This window comes from Cyprinodon tularosa, unplaced genomic scaffold (genome assembly GCF_016077235.1).
Source record: "Cyprinodon tularosa strain WSP-4 unplaced genomic scaffold, ASM1607723v1 ctg159, whole genome shotgun sequence".
Lineage (NCBI taxonomy): Eukaryota > Metazoa > Chordata > Actinopteri > Cyprinodontiformes > Cyprinodontidae > Cyprinodon > Cyprinodon tularosa.
Window position 1 is genome coordinate 800616 of NW_024038427.1, and position 16478 is coordinate 817093.

At 36.0% G+C, this 16478-nt stretch overlaps 1 protein-coding gene across 1 annotated transcript; it reads left to right on the forward strand.

Moving 5' to 3' along the window:
• The first annotated feature begins 1547 nt into the window (after nucleotides 1–1547).
• On the forward strand, nucleotides 1548–8894 carry si:ch211-157c3.4 (uncharacterized protein LOC561592 homolog). Its single transcript, XM_038280328.1, has 5 exons — nucleotides 1548–1680; nucleotides 4848–4897; nucleotides 6151–6249; nucleotides 6380–6563; nucleotides 7645–8894. Exons 2-5 carry the CDS (start codon nucleotides 4852–4854, stop codon nucleotides 7760–7762), a joined length of 447 nt encoding a protein of 148 aa, XP_038136256.1. The 5' UTR covers nucleotides 1548–1680; nucleotides 4848–4851; the 3' UTR covers nucleotides 7763–8894.
• Nucleotides 8895–16478: the final 7584 nt, after the last annotated feature.

Below are 16478 nucleotides of genomic sequence, written 5' to 3' on the forward strand. Positions count from 1 at the left end.
GTCTTTTACTGCATATTTTGGATTATCCCGGGAAGCTGGGAAAAAAAATTATTGTGTTTTAATCAAAGTCATACTATTTACCAATCTCTAATGCTAGTTTTGATTCAAACTTAAATCTCCTGGCATGGCTGTGATACAGGGATATAGAAAGTGACCCCCAGTCCCAAGAGATGGGTATCCAGAGTTTCAGTCCTGACCCCTTTCTACTTATTTCCTATTAAAGATATTGTGGAGGATTTTCATGATTTTTTCAAATGACTCGCCTTCTCGACTTTAAAAAAAAAAAAAAAAAAACATTCACAACCCTGTAATTGTTTGAACCCTGTGTCCACTCCCAAGAGGGAACGCCTATTAATGGGCTGGTTAACCGCCCTGCAGCAGTGTGTCGCAGTGAGATATTTTTGATTTACGTCCACTATTGAAGCGTGGTCTGCGCTATGTTATTCCACGCCACAACGCAAGAGGGACAATCACGAACTAGCTGAAGGTGTAGATACGGCCGAGGAGGCGAGGAAGTGGGGGCAAGTTTGTGCGACAATGGAGGGACATGAGGGCGAAAAAGAGCGGGGATCCAGGTGAAAAAAAGCTCCCGGGGTTCTCGCGCACCTCGCTCTTCTAGCTGGTCCAACTTAATGAGTTGTTTTCCGCAATGGCGATCATACTGTTTAAAAGTTGCTGTTCTCAAAGCTCACACAAGCTTACTGCGTCCAAACCTCCGCCCTCACCCCTAAATCCCTTAATCACTAAATATAGTGGGGAATATATAGTGCACTTTATACCAAACTCAGTTAACTGACGGTTCGGACAGATGATCACTGCTTTTTGCTCCGTTGGTCACACAGCTCGCCACAGATATACGTCTGAAAGTGCGCATGTGCAGACAAAGATAGCTAACCTGGGACAAGCACATAGGACGACCTTACATAAACATATCACCACAATGATTGACAATTAGGTGGACCACTTATTTAGATGATCCACCCGGAGTTAAAAGATAGTCTTCTATACCTTTAAAACCCTTTATAAATAAAGGCCACTCTTAACAAAACGAAAAACAATGCCAACCACATTTGCTTCTGGTTAGGGCTGAACCGGTTCTGTTTACCTTTATTTTAACGAGAAATTATAATAAATTTGGTTGAACTTATGAGAATGAATGAAATCAAACTTTCTTTTTGAACATTTTTGAAAAGGGTTTGTCTTTGGTCATAAAAATTCTCAGAATTCCTGGGAGTAAAATCATGCAAATGTGTGTCACTTGGTTCCTCTGTGGCCTTAGGCTGAAATACCAAGTAAGAAACAATGCATCAGCATCTCTGGTCTGTGTAACTGAGCTGTTTGCTTTATCATGCAGCACCATCGGACAGAGACGGGTTAATCCACATAAAGAAAGTGACAAATATATACACTCCCTCGGTAATCTCTTGGAAATAACCAGCAGGTTATATGAAGAAGAAGAAAAAAAAAGACCAGTACAGGCTGTTCCATCAAAACTACTGGGTGAGTCACTCCTGCTTCTCGTTCATTGTTATGGCGAAGGCGGGGCAGTGGGCAGGTTGAAGGTGAGGCTCATAGAGGTAGAGGAGAGACAGGCTGTCAGCTTCAGTCACTCAGAAGTCACCAGGAGGAGCTCACCCACACACACACCTATCTGCATACTCACTGCAACACACTACCAAGGTAAGACCAAAGGAATATTTACACTTTTTTATTCAATCGATTCATTATTTTATTTTTAATTTAATTGTCATACAGAGCAGAAGGAAAGGGGATCTGATTTATGACTGAATGAGTTTGGATTTCATGATAAAAGAGATAAATTACATTCAGATTTTGGATTATTTTAATTTTCAGTTTAAAATCACTCCAACTAAAATTGTTGCTCTGCTATTCAGATATTCAATTCTATCTGTTGTAATCTTTGTATTTTACACAATCTCTAAACATGAGATTGAGAAGGAATAAAACCAGCAAATTAAAAACGTTTACTTTCAGAATAACCAAACAAAATAAAATAAAGCTTAATTAAGTTTAATATCTAAGAAGCGTTCCTTCCAAGTGCAAAAATAACTTATTGTCTTTCAGTTTGTATCTGCTATTTTGTTTGAATTTGTAATAAATTCGACCCAACAAAAACATCAGCTTCTGATAACTCTCAGAAAGCGGAGTGCTCAAACAGGTTAGGATTTTAACCCTTTTTACATTAAAGTAACTGTAATCATTTAGTTGTTTCTAGTCTGAATTATGTTCACTAAATCCAGCCGATTGGCTTGATTCCAGCGTCGCTTTTGATGTCATCAAAAAAAGGTACAGTTATGAGTTTTTGTTTTCAAGTTTGAAGCGAAAACTTTGTGTTTCCTAACTAAATCCCTAGCTTTATTTTTCTTAATACCTTAATTAACAATTTTAAAATGCATCTCTATCATTTAGTTAATATTAAATGTTCCAGTTTGCTGTGTCGTTCAGTTTAGAACTGTTTAAGAGCCACATTTTTAAGCTTTAAGAAAAGAAAAAAAAAAATGGAGGGCATCAAAGAGAGGTCATATATTGTTTTCTGTGCGCTTATTTTTTTTCTCTAAATCCAAACTTTAATAATACAGACAACTGTAGGACTAAAGGGTGAACTGGGGAACTTATTGTTCCTGCTTGTCTCCACCTTGGTCAGCTGATTCAAATCCATTTACAGGCATTGTCACATTCAGGTTGGACCGGCACAGGTGCCACATAGTGCACAGTAAGAAGCCACACCTGTGATTCTGATACAGTTCATGGGATTAGCATGAGAAACAAGACAATTTAGAATAAAAAAATATTAAGTTTGGACTATATTTCCTGCCCAAACTTCACATCATGATAAAAGATAAAACCTGCACAGTCAGAATCAGTTTTTTTGTTCTTGACCGTTTTGGAACCAACTTAGGGAATCAAAGACTGCAGCTGGACCAGTAGCCCTGTAAACTTATCAGAGGATGTATTGATTTACCCTTTAAACGTCTTTGATGGTGGCTTAAAAGCATCTTTTTTTGAGAACCACACCTAATTCTTATCTCCATGACACTGCAAAGTTTCCCATGTATTGACAGGTGGTATTCAAGAGGAAAAAAACCTCTGAGACTTAGAGAAATATCTCTAACAGGATCAACTGTTTTACTTGAAAAACCTGAAACCAGTGCCAGCTGTTTGAAAGCCACTGGAACGGAGCCAGGGAGTGACACGAAGCCAGTTATCTAAGATCTGACCTCATACCAATGCAACACATACAGGTGTTCTGATAAAAAAAAAAAAGAAAGAGGGAACAGTGAGGTTGCAACGTAGAGTTTTTTTTTTTTTAAATACATGTAAATGACCAAAAGGACCGATTACTGACAACGTCTGGGTCTGAGTGACACACCCTGACTTAGTCTGTGATACAGAAAGAAGCATGCAGATCTGTAGCATTCCTCTGCTGGATAAAGGTGCATTCAGGCCCTCTGTGTGAGACAATGAGACCTTTTGCTAACCAATACTCAAGACACACATTATGCTAAATGAAAATGACATCTCTTTTTTATTTATTTATTTTTTTTTTTTTTTTTAGTTCATATTGTACAATATTTGATAACATCCTAATTGCTGGAGTGAATGTTTAACATTCAGAGATATCTGAACTGAGACCATATATGCCATAGGGTGTGTTGTTGGGGGAGGCATTCCATCCATATAATAAGCCTTCTATTACTTAACACAAGTTCCTCAGTTTGTCACTTCTTTTCCAGATCATTATTACTCACTAAAAATAAACAGTACAGCATGTATACATTTTTGAGCTCAGATTGCAAATTACAACTTTGAGGTATTTTAAAACATACTTTAAAACATATGACATGTTTTTGTCCTGCACACGTTCAGCATGGATTAGAGTTAAAAGACCAAACTGACAAAGACAAAAATAATACTTTCTTGTAGTAACTAACATAAAAAACACAAAGCATGCTCTTATTCTTTACTTACGTACAAAAAAAAGCAACTGAATAAAGATTTTATTTCCATTCCAACTTTCATAGAAACTCTGATAGTCATAGGATGTTTTTCAGAGCTTTTCATTGCAATCCAGGCAAAAATATACAGAATCAGAAGAAAGGTCTCCTCAATATTATATTTAAACCCTTTTCAGTTGAGGAAGCTTTTAATAAGGTCTTCAAATGCATTTAGTCAATTAATGTAGGTGTAAAAAATTGTATGATTAATAAAAACTTGCCACTAGAGCCTATGGAGATTACTATTTATTTATTTATATATAATTTCCTCAGCTGAATTAATAAGTCTTCATAAAATAAAAGGATTATGCATTTTGAGGGTTACAGATAGATGAAGCGAGAGCCTAGCGGGGCCCTCAAGATTTAAAATATTCCACATCTTAATGGTTAAAACTGTAGATGATCGCTGAACCAAATAACATTTTCCACATATTTCAGAACATGTGTTTAAAAGAAGACATTAGAATTGCTTCTAACATTTACATGGGAAGCTGTTTGTTCAGACTGAAAGGAGTTTCAGTCGGTGGCCGCACCTGAAATATGTCTCCACAGACACACCCAGGCGTTTCCTGGGGATGCTGACACAAAAGATCCACACAATGTAGAGTTTATACCAGACGACTGATCCATCACTCTTACCATGTCAGTTATGGAAGATACTGGTTTGTTTTATTTTTTTTAACTGAGAGCAGAAAAAGGAAGGGTTTGGCTCCCTCTTGTGGCAGATATTGGTACCCTACCTCACAATATTAAACAGAATTTTAGATTTGTTGTCTTTTTGTTATGTTAGATGCGTTTTGGACTAATTTCCTGTATTCTATTTCTGTGCAGAAAAATGAGCGCAAGTGGAAAACAAGACCCCCCTCCCTACCTCATACCAGGTATGACTGAACACACATCCTTTCAAAGACTGCAAGCCCACATAGACACTTTTCAATATTTTGGCAAAATGTCTGAATTTACAAAGACCAACACAAAAAACATCATAATTGGGGCGTGAGAGGAAAATCATAGCATTGCTCCTTTTACTCAAATACCCCTAAATAAACTTTACTGTATAACCCAGCTGTTTATGAAGCCTTCAAAGCTTGATAGAGAATATTAAGTGAACAAACTGTAATTTAAAGGCCAATGAGCTGCAGAGATCCACAGCTTAGTTTGGAGAAACTATTGGCATGCAAAACCCCAGTTGTACTCTCCACAAATCAGCCTTTTAAGGCAAAAGGATGTGTTGATGAAACAGATAAAACATGTGGAAGAAGGGGAACTTAGCTTTTATTGGGCTGCAGGCCCTGCAACCTGTTGCTCGGGAGTCAAAAGGGGCCCATTGGACCCCTTACAATGGCTCTTAATAGTTTTTTTTAAATAATTATGAAACCAACTAGTGGTTTTGAAGTATCAGTCTAAGAAGATCAATAAATATGTTCTTTATTTCTTGTCTTTAGTCTAGACACCAGGTGTTTTATCCTTTTATCCTATAAAAGAAAATCCCTGCTTCCTCTTTATTGAACTTTTATGTTTTGTCCTTATTTTAACCCTGTAAAGCCCAAACAGTTCAAATAATTTTGAGACAATTCTCATTTCTTTTAAAACAAAGTTGTAATTGGAGGACATTGACCAATAATAAAAAGATAAATTAGTTTTGAATAATTTGAATTAGATGTTATTTGTATCGGTTGTGATACATTAGGGATTTCTGTGCGATTAATGATGGATTTCTATTGGACACTCGATGTGTCCGTTCATATAAATCAGGATTTTCAAGAACATCGATATCATAATGATGTAGAGATCTCAAAAAGTAAAAAATAATACAACTGGTATTAAAGGGTAGTACAATAAAATAAAACTGTTCACAATGACAACAGATTTTTTTATAGCAGATATATAGCAGAAATAATTAGCTGTTTTTTATTTTAAAGATCTTGTAATATTTGCAGCTTTAAAGAACTTTTATTTAGATGAACTTTGAAACCAACTTTGAAAATTGCTCTTTACAATCAGACACATCATTCCCGTGATGCAACAGCATCATACTGTAGGGATGCTTTTTTTCAAAGGCACATGATCATCAACACCATCTTCTTGTTTTTTAATTCCCTTCTTTTTTTTCTTCTTTGTTTGTTTGATTCAGTTGAAGGTCAGGGATCTGGTGTGAAGGTTTACCATGTGCACACCCCGTTCACCCCCCCAGATCATGAGCAGGCCGCCTCCGCCGCCTCTGTCACACCAGGTAATTTTGCACATCATGAAACACCTTTTTTTTAACATAGAGATGATTATTTTATTATTTTTTGTATTAGAAAACTTCATCAGAGTCATTCTCTAACCTTTCTATTCCTCTTTTCCTCATGTCTCTTTAGTTTACACCAGTGGTGGGGGAGGCAATGGGGAGAACAAAAATAAGTTTGTGAGTTACGAATCGGGTCTGGGTCGTACATCAGGCATGACGACCTGCTCGAGCTGCCAACAGCAGGTCATGACCAACGTCACCTACAAGGCAGGGACGTACGCCTGGCTCATGTGTATACTCTTCATCTGCTGCGGGTGAGTGCTTGATGGCATGTCTGCATTAGAACAAAAACTACTAATAATGTACAATAATTAGTTATCAAACACAGTAACTGTCATGACTTTGCTTTCAAAGTTACATAATTTAATTTAATTTCCTAAAATATTCTTGAGGAGGAGTCTTTTCTTCATTTAAAATATCTTTCAATATCATATGTCATTTTTTTCTTTCTATTTAATTCAGTTGTATTTATCATAGTTAATATTCAAGTAAATATTTTAACTAATTAAACACATCAAATATCTATTTCTCTATAAGCAATGTATTAATACTTTCATCTATAACAAAAGTGAAAAGAGTATTTCTCATTAAGTAAAGTTTAAAATATATTGATTTTATAATTTAGGTTTATGATTGATATTTATTCATTTGAAAATAAAATGAATACGAAATCCTTATATATTAATCGAATAATATACCAAAAAAATTATTTCATTTGTATTCAAATGACCAAAGTTTTCCTAAACCAATGCGATCAACCATTATAATGACGATATATTACAGATTTCTTACTAAACATCTGATATCAGGCCGGTCACCATGACAACTGAGGGACATTCGCCCCCCGTTTCCTTAATTATAGCAATAAAAAATGCAAGATGAAGCTTCTGACAAAGAGGAAATTATTAGTTTAACAGCCACCAGGAGATGCTGAGATAAAAGATGATACATCTTTTGTTCATCTCAGTTTATGACCACAAGGAAAAAGGCTGCAGCATCATGCTTAGGGGATTTTTTTAATCATTTTTTTGCATACATATGCAATATGTATGAAACTTGAAAGAAACCTAAAAGAAAAACTGTTAATGGCTGAAAAAGGACAGCAACCAGTAGGACGGCAAAGTTACAGATAAAATCTAAATTTAGTTTAATAATCATTGACTTGATGCTCTCATTGACTACATCCATACCCTTTTAACTTGAGCTTTGAAGAATGAGCAAAAACTACTTTATTCTCTATTGTAGCTTTTCAGCAGCCAGGATGATTGAATCTCACATATGGTCGCATTAAACACGGCCGTTGTTTAATTTTGAATTTTGTGGGGGTTTTTGCAGGTTGTTCCTATGCTGCTGCTTGATTCCATTCTTCATGGACAGCTTCAAGGATGCTTATCACTCGTGCCCCCGCTGTAGCAGAGTCCTGCACATTGAAAAGAAGCAGTGCTGTAAATGATAAACCACCAGGAGAGATGGACCCATAGAAATAAAAAAGCACCATCCTGTCAGCTTTGTCTGCCTCTGGATCTCCTGAGAACCACAGAGCAGCAAATCAAGTATTCTCTTTGGACACAGACTCCCTTATTTCTATGGATGAACCACTGGTTGTTGATCAGACAATAAACAACTTCTGCTCAGCTTTAGAATATTAACAGGCATACTGGGACTATTGCAAGACATTTAAACACAGTAAATAGAAAGAAAACATCAACCTCTGGAAGGTAAATCACTCCCCACATTTAGAGATCTGTTCTATTTTTTACAAACCTTTTATTATGGTATAATGAAGACTTGTATACAGATTTTAATGTCTCCCCACTTGGAGGGACTTTTGAACACCTTATGAAACAAACCAATACAACGAAGAAGAGTGGTTGTCATGGTAGAAGAGTCCTTGAACAATAAGTTTGTATTGGTATGTTTTCTGAAAGGTTTCTGCCCTATAGACTCTGCATTATGAGTTCAACTGTATATTTTGTATGTATTTACACATAAAAACACACTTTTATTTTTACATCTGTTTAAAGAAGTAAACTATTAACCTGTTTTTTTTAACACACACACACCTAAATATCTATATATATATATATATATATATTAGTGGGTGTGTGTGTACGCTACAAATGATAGGTTTTGACACACTTTTGGTCATTCAATAGGTTTTCTTTCTTTTTGGATACAATTTGCACATATTGAAGAAAGAAATTGTGAAGATGCAATATTTAAGACGTGTTTGGTAATAATTGAAAACATTTTATATCATAGATCCACCATAATAGCCTCCTTTTGCTTTGCTGAGGCTCAGCTGATCGCCATGTTAAGTGGCTTACAGTCTTGAAGGAGTTCCTAGAGGCAGTCATGACAATAAAGACAAACTATTGAATAAGAAGGTGTGTCCAAACTGTTGATTGTCAGTCTATATAATTGATCTTCTATCTCTATGAACCACTTGCTGCTAAAGGAATATGCTAAAATGCTGGGACTCAGATCCGTCCCTGTGGGAAACTGAGCATGCTTGGACTTCCGTTATTTACTGTATCTGCTGGAAACTATTGTTACTCCAATTAAAAAATAGAACATATGGAAAATATTTGTCTCCCTGCCTTTTTCTGTTTATGCAGATGCAATTTTAGATTGATTTGTATTTAAATGTCACATTGTATGTCCTCTTCAAGTCCAGGGTCACTGTTTAGGGGGGTAAATCTGACATCCAGAGTTTAAAAAGAACCCCTATTGGTTTCTCTTTAAGTTCAATAAAGTATTTAGAATTAAATAGAATAAAATACAAAGCAGTGTTTTTAGCATATGCTGTGTTAAAAGAGACATAACCCTTTTTTTAGTACTCAGATTAAATTGTTCCCGTTTAAGGTGAGAAAATATCTACAAAGTTATCTGCTTAAACATCTTGTATTGAAGAACTTATTGATTAAAATGCCCCAGAATATTTAGCTTAAAGCTGCAAAAACTCTTGAGTTTGACGAATGAGTCGACTCAGTGCCTGCTAGGGGTCTTTGCACTAACAATATCCCTGATGATCTTGTCACGCTATGAAAGTTCTCTTCAGTATAAAATCAGCTGTTGCAATGACAGCTTTTGCTCTACAGACTCATTTTAAAATTTAAAAAAATGCAGTCATCAAATGCAACTTTACAAACAGTACAAAAATGTGCTTGTAAACTTTTTTTAACCAAATAAATTTAATAAGTATATATTCTTTTTGAAACTGAGTGATTTTAGCGTTCATTTGGTTCAATGAAAAGGCTTTAAAAATAATGTCACTCATTATGTCTGTAATTTATCTTGACTATACTAAACTTACACCCAGTGAAATTAAGTGTTGTGTATCAGAATATTGGTGTTTCTTTCATTTTTTATAAGTAATAAATTATTAACTTATTCAACAATGCAACAATCTCCATCAGTGGCTTCATTTTTCTATAAATTGTGTAAAACTAATCAGAATATATCTATAATAACATTGTGTATCAGGCATGAATGTATCTGCAACAGAAATTAGATATTAACTCAAGGTGTCATTATTATCAGTGGCAGCGCATGATGAATGCTCGCTCCAAATAAAAAAGAGATGATCTTTAACACATGTAAAAAGGAGGGGAAAAACAATGAATACACAATAAAAAGTGTTTTTTCAGTCTTACAGAGATAGATATCTTATATGCCAGAGGAAACCATAATCTAAAAATAACAGATAATAAGAAAAACTAGAGCAATTATAAAATAAATACCTAGAATGCTGAAAATAGATACCTGACACAAACCCCAAGGAAGAGTAAAACTAAGAAATAACTCAAAATGATATAAATATTAACAGCAAGCACAGAATAACATAAATCAAAGGGTAACTAAAAGGACAGAAACCATCTCAATTTCTTCCCCAGCTCAACATGATCATCTAAACCAAGATCATCTAGACAAAACAGCAGAGATGGCAAAAGTACTCACTTTCCGTACTTGAGTAAAAGTACAGATACTTGTGTTAAAAAATACTCTGGTAAAAGTGGAAGTACTGATTAAACTTCTTTACTCAAGTAAAAGTAACAAAGTACAGGCTTGTAAATTTACTTAAAGTATAAAAGTAAAAGTAGAAACCACTTTTTTCATGCCGTTGCCTACATTTTAAATGGATGTCTGCCAATAGGACTAGATCTCCGTTGTGTTCATTTTCAATCATCTCGTCGTCCATACTACTGTGCTAACGCCACCGCCACCAAGCTGCAATGATTTGCCGCGAATTAATACCGCCGAATCTGTCGATTCATCTTGTAGTGGTGCGTCAAATGCAACGTAGATTCCCATCCAATTAGACCGAATTTGGTATTTGTGAGAAAACGGCTCACCAGCTCCCGTCTCACTTCAGAGGAGGAGTAAGCAGATGACTTGTAAAAAGGTGGTAAGAACCAGCGGACAACAAAATTCCAGTTCAAAAGCATGTAGCGGTTTACTGGTGCAACGGTGAAGACAAAAAAAAACAAAACAAACAAAATACTTTCAAATAAAGAAAACAAAACCGGCCATTGCAGGCAATACAAAACACTGACAGCCTCACAGCAAGCTGACTTTAAATATAGTCTCTCTAAGCAGACCTTCAAGAGCAGTTTCTCCAACCAGTCTCTCCAAGCAGACCCCTAAGCCATTGGGAGTGTGCCCCTTAAATAGACCCACCAATAATCAGCCAATTGGGACAGCCCAACTAAACAGGAAGGGAAATCCCCAATAAAGCACAGTTAACATTGTAGAAAAAATGGAAAATGATATATGTTCATAACTACTCGCCACACTCCTCTATCATATGGAATAATAGATTTATTCTACATCGCAATAAGTCATTATTCTACAAAGATTAGATGGAGAAGAATATTTGGTCTATTATACACTTAATGGACACTAATGGTTACATATTAAATTACGAACAATTCTGTACAAAATATCAGTTCCTTCCTCCAAAAGATGAATTTACAAGATTACTTAACGCCTTGCCAGAACAATTTATTAATCAGATTCAAAATATAATAATATATCATCCAATTACCCCCAAACTACCCGATTTACTTATTAATGGAATATCAATCACTGATCAAAAATTCAATAACCACACAATTAGAAACTATCTAAATGAAACTTTGTTCCCTGGGAAAATAAATAAAAATGACATTCTTTGCAAATTTGAACAAAAATCAATTGAAATACCAAGAACTTTTTTTTTTACTTCCTATACAACCAAAAGCTAAAGAAACTGCCATCTACCCATCAAAAGAACTACTAAGAATTCATTTTAATATTGATGACAATAAATGCTCATTCTGTGAAAGTGATGTAGAAACTATAGACCATTTCTTCTATGAATGCAGTCAGACTAAAACATTTTGGAATTGTTTAGAAAGATGGATCAAATCAAAAATTGCACTCCCTAATTCTATTTCTAGAGATATGGTAGTTTTTGGAATACTATTGAAAGACAAAACAATAGAACTCCGTTGTAACCTAATTTTTTGTTTAGCAAAATTCTTTATTCATAAACAGAGAGTCTTGAGATCCTCCCCTATCTTTGGTATTTTTTATCTGAATTTAATTTATATTTGACATCTCTTGAATGTATCGAATCTTACAAATACCTGACTGAAATACTAATGGAACTGCCCACTGATGTACATTAATCCTAACATATGAATCCCCTTGTCTTTATGTTATTTTATTGTATTATTAGCATTACTCACACATTTTTTATTTTCCTCATCAAAGTTACTTTGTATTTTCATTCTGAAATCTGCCTCTACTATGCCTTCTATAGAATTAGAATTCTAATGTTCTTATTGCCTAACTTGTTTGTACCCACCTTGTTTAAATAAAGTTCATTTAAAAAAAAATAATTGTAGAAAAATAAATACAGACAATAGCATCATTCATACAAAAACATACATATTAATGAAATAATTTAACCATTCTAACATTACCATTTCACCTACTTATTACCATGCAAACAATTATTACATTCATTGAAATCCCACTTAACACCCCTGCCCCCTAATAGTATTTTTCAATGCCCTGGGACAATGGATAAGAGACTGGCTCCGATGCGGTACGTGTTTCCACACGAACCAGTATGCTGACGGACTAAGGGAAGAGAATGTGTAATTTGACTGGGAAGTTTTATTACCAACTACGGAATGTATATTAAAGCTGTCGCAGTGGGTACCTTCAAAGTTTGCTACGCTGGTGAGTAAGTAAAGTGTTGAATGAAAGGTGACGTTGTAATTTCGGAACTAGTGTAAATTACCTGGTGAATTGTTTGGAACTGCCGCCGCCATGATGGCCGGTTTGTGGTGCATGCTGGGAAATGTAGTGAAGGATGTGACGCTGTGCGTGATAGACAGCGGCTACACTTTGGGAACAGGGGGGGAAAACGGCTCCGTTTTCACAGTGACGTGAAAAATAATAACGGTAACTCCATTGAAATGATTCAAAACTAAAGTAACGAGCCAATTTTTTAAAATGTAAGGAGTAGAAAGTACAGATATTTGTGTAAAAATGTAAGGAGTAGAAGTAAAAAGTCGCCATAAAAATAAGTAGTAAAGTAAAGTAAAAATATCAGAAAAATCTACTTGAGTACAGTAACGAAGTATTTGTACTTCGTTACTTCCCATCTCTGCAAAACAGAGATGCTTCACAGAAATGAAGGAGGATGTAGGTGGTTTACGTAATATGAGAGAAGGATGCTGAGATGAAAGAAATTATCTGCTTCAAACCTAAAAACAACAGCTACACAAAAAACTACCAGAAATGTAATATATGTAAAACACCCAGAGGAAACAGATGTTGTGAAGTAGAGCTATACAAACTGACTGATGTGTTTTATTTAAATGCTACAGTTTCATTCATAAAAGATCTTTAATTACGTACAGCTTAAGGTCATTATATCCTTTATTAAATTGAACAGAAGGATCCTTTCTTCTTACAAAAAAGTGAATAACTTTTTTAAAGCTTACATATTGCTTAGGTCCTTTCTTCTTTAAATTATTAAACTTTCACTTGAGTTTTTTTTTTTTTTTTTGCACCCATTGCATCTCTGCATAGCACCAACTATGGTAATGTACTGACATTGCGCTTTGACATGTCAATTAAAGGTGAAGGTCATCAGCTGCATAAAGACACCTGTCCACTCCATACAATCAGTAAGAATCCAATTACTAACATGGCCAAGACCAAAGAGCTGTCCAAAGACACTAGAGACAAAATGTTACACCTCCACAAAGCTGAAAAGAGCTACGGGGGAAATTACCAAGCAGCTTAGAAAAAAAAAGGTCCACTGTTGGAGCAATCTTTAGAAAATGGAAGAAGCTACACATGACTGTCAGTCTCTTTCAGAGTGGGGCTCCATGCAAGATCTCATCTCGTGGGGTCTCAATGATCCTAAGGAAGGTGAAAAATCATCCCAGAAAGCTCATAGGAGGAGCTGGGACCACAGTTTCCAAGGTGAATGTTGGTAATACACTATGATGCCATGGTTTGAAATCATCCATGGCACGGAAGCTTCCCCCACTTAAACCAGCACATCAAGGCCAACCAATGACCATTTGGATGATCCAGTGGAGTCATGGGAGAAAGTCATGTGGTCAGATGGGACAAAAATAAAACTTTTCGGTCATAATTCCCCTAACTGTTTGTAGGAAGGACGAGGAGTATCATCCCAAGAACACCATCCCTACTGTGAAGCATGGGGGTGGTAGCATCATGCTTTGGGGGTGGATAACCGAGGAGTGTCTCTGGTAGAAGCCTATCAAGGTTCTGGCGTGGGCTAACCAGTCTCCAGACTTAACGCCAATAGAGAATCTGTGGAGGGAGCTCAAACTCCTCATTTTTGTCTGCGATAGCACAGAAACTTTACTGATCCGGAGAAAATCTGAGTGGAGGAGTGGGCCAAAATTCTCCTGAGGTGTGTGCAAACCTCATGATAAACTACAGGAAATGTTTGACCTCTGTATTGCAGACAAAGGCTACTGTACAAAGCATCAAAATAGATTTTCTAAGGTGTTCAAATACCTACTTGAAGCTGCTTAATACAATAGTAAAAAAGAAAGTGAACAGTGGACATGCGACTACAATGACAATTTCAGGTGCCTCCATGATTTCTAAGTCAGGGAACTTGCAAAAGAGCAAGGTTCAAATACTTATTTCCTCATTGTATATTGTCCTGCATTTAAATATTTTTGAAACTGTAAAAAAAATGTAGATGGAAAAAAACTGTTAGCATCACATCATTAACCCAAATATTTATTCTGTGTTGTATTTAAAGTGATTCTTTGGGTCATTCCAGCACAACCTATTTTTACCTTCATGTCAGTTTTTCATTATTGCCCTTTACATAAAATATAGAAAAATCCCTTTCCCTCCTGTGTTTAGGATGTTAAACTCCCTATATTCCCCACATTTGGCCTCATCTGAGGACATATTCCGTGTGTTGCATTGCCTATATGGTTCTTTTTTAACCAAGATCTCAGAGTGTAAGGTTATAATCTGGCCCACACACCTGTGACACCGTCACAAAACAGCCGTTTCTCCAAATAAGGTAGATGAAAGGGAAATACTTTGAAAGGATCTGCTTCTAATTTGATCAGAGCCTATATATGCACTGTTAAAAAAGTAAATGGCAATTGTTGTTCTAACACACAATTTTATTGTAATCCGACTCAGAAATATAAATTTGACATCTAACAAATAAATACACGTTTGCCCAACTCAAATTCTCAGAAGTTGGTTTAACAAGGAGTTTTAAATCGCCTATACAAGATTTTTTGAGTTCCCTCAACTGTAAACTCATGCACAACGCATGCGCACTGCTTATGTTCATGGACACGCCCACTACGGTACGGGGTTTCCTATCCCTTTCTTCAAGGGCACAGCCTTTTTCCCTCGTGTTTGAGAAGATTGGCGGACATTGTGATTTTATGCATCTGGAGAACCACGGAGGAACGACCCTGGGACCTTACCAGTTTTCCCGGTGAGTGCTGCAAAGTACAGACAGTTAGCGGTTAGCTCCGTGAGTTAGCATTCCCTTGTGGTGTATTGCCACCGAGTTGAAGCATGAGTTCACATGTTTTTCACGTTCTGATGAAAGGAAAAGCAGCGCACGTGCGCGTTTATAATGCGCGTGTGCGCGTGCGTGTTTATGCCGCGCATGTGCGGGTGAGTGTTTATGCATAGAGAAAAGAGTGTGCCTGTTATTTTCATTGTACAAATGAAAAGAGACATTAAGTTGAGTGTAATAACTTATTAAATTTCTAAATTGTTTTATGTAGTGCAGTGTTGTTGCACTCAGGCACAGAATATTACAAGACTACATTATTTTACTTTCTTAATCCGATGTGGGTATTTACTGTTATTTACATTATTTACATGTGGATTTTTTGCTTTCACAAGAAAAACAGTGACATTAACATTTTATATGTTAACCCTGTAATGCAGCAGTTAATTCGTAATGAGTTAGAAAAGTTACATTACACACTGAAATTTATCATACTTGGAGAGATATAAACTGTACAGTTAAGAACAAGAAGTGAATGGATTTAACTAAGCTCTGTTGTACTATGCAGGCTGGGTTTTTTGGATACCCTGGATTCTGGATTCTCTCCTTAAATGGAGATGGCGAGCCAACCGTGTGAACATCTGGATTTGGACTGAAGAGAAGGATTTGGACTGAAGAGGACTTTCTTTTTTTGCATTCATCGTCCTGTCGGAGTGGTAGGACTAAAAAGAAAAACTCAGAGATAAAAAGGGAAAACCTTTTTCTTTTTCCGTTGGGAAACAAGACATTTTATTTCATTTTATTTTTTTTAAAAGGGTGCACCCAATTTAAAGAGACTACAATTGAAAAAAACAAACTGAAGGCTGTCCAAATTTGTAAAACTGTTATTTTTTCATATACACTATATTGCCAAAAGTATTTGCTCACCCATCCAAATTATTGGAATCAGGTGTTCCAATCACTTCCATGGCCACAGGTGTATAAATTCAAGCACCTAGGCATGCAGACTGTTTTTACAAACATTTGTGAAAGAATGGGTCGCTCTCAGGAGCTCAGTGAATTCCAGCGTGGAACTGTGATAGGATGCCACCTGTGCAACAAATCCAGTCGTGAAATTTCCTCGCTCCTAAAT

Bases quoted from the DNA above. Each gene is read 5' to 3' on its own strand.
- si:ch211-157c3.4 (XM_038280328.1), top strand. From the start codon at position 4,852: ATGAGCGCAAGTGGAAAACAAGACCCCCCTCCCTACCTCATACCAG. The intron at 4,898-6,150 runs GTATGACTGAAC...TGTTTGATTCAG, and splicing joins CCCTCCCTACCTCATACCAG to TTGAAGGTCAGGGATCTGGT. The intron at 6,564-7,644 runs GTGAGTGCTTGA...GGGTTTTTGCAG, and splicing joins ATACTCTTCATCTGCTGCGG to GTTGTTCCTATGCTGCTGCT.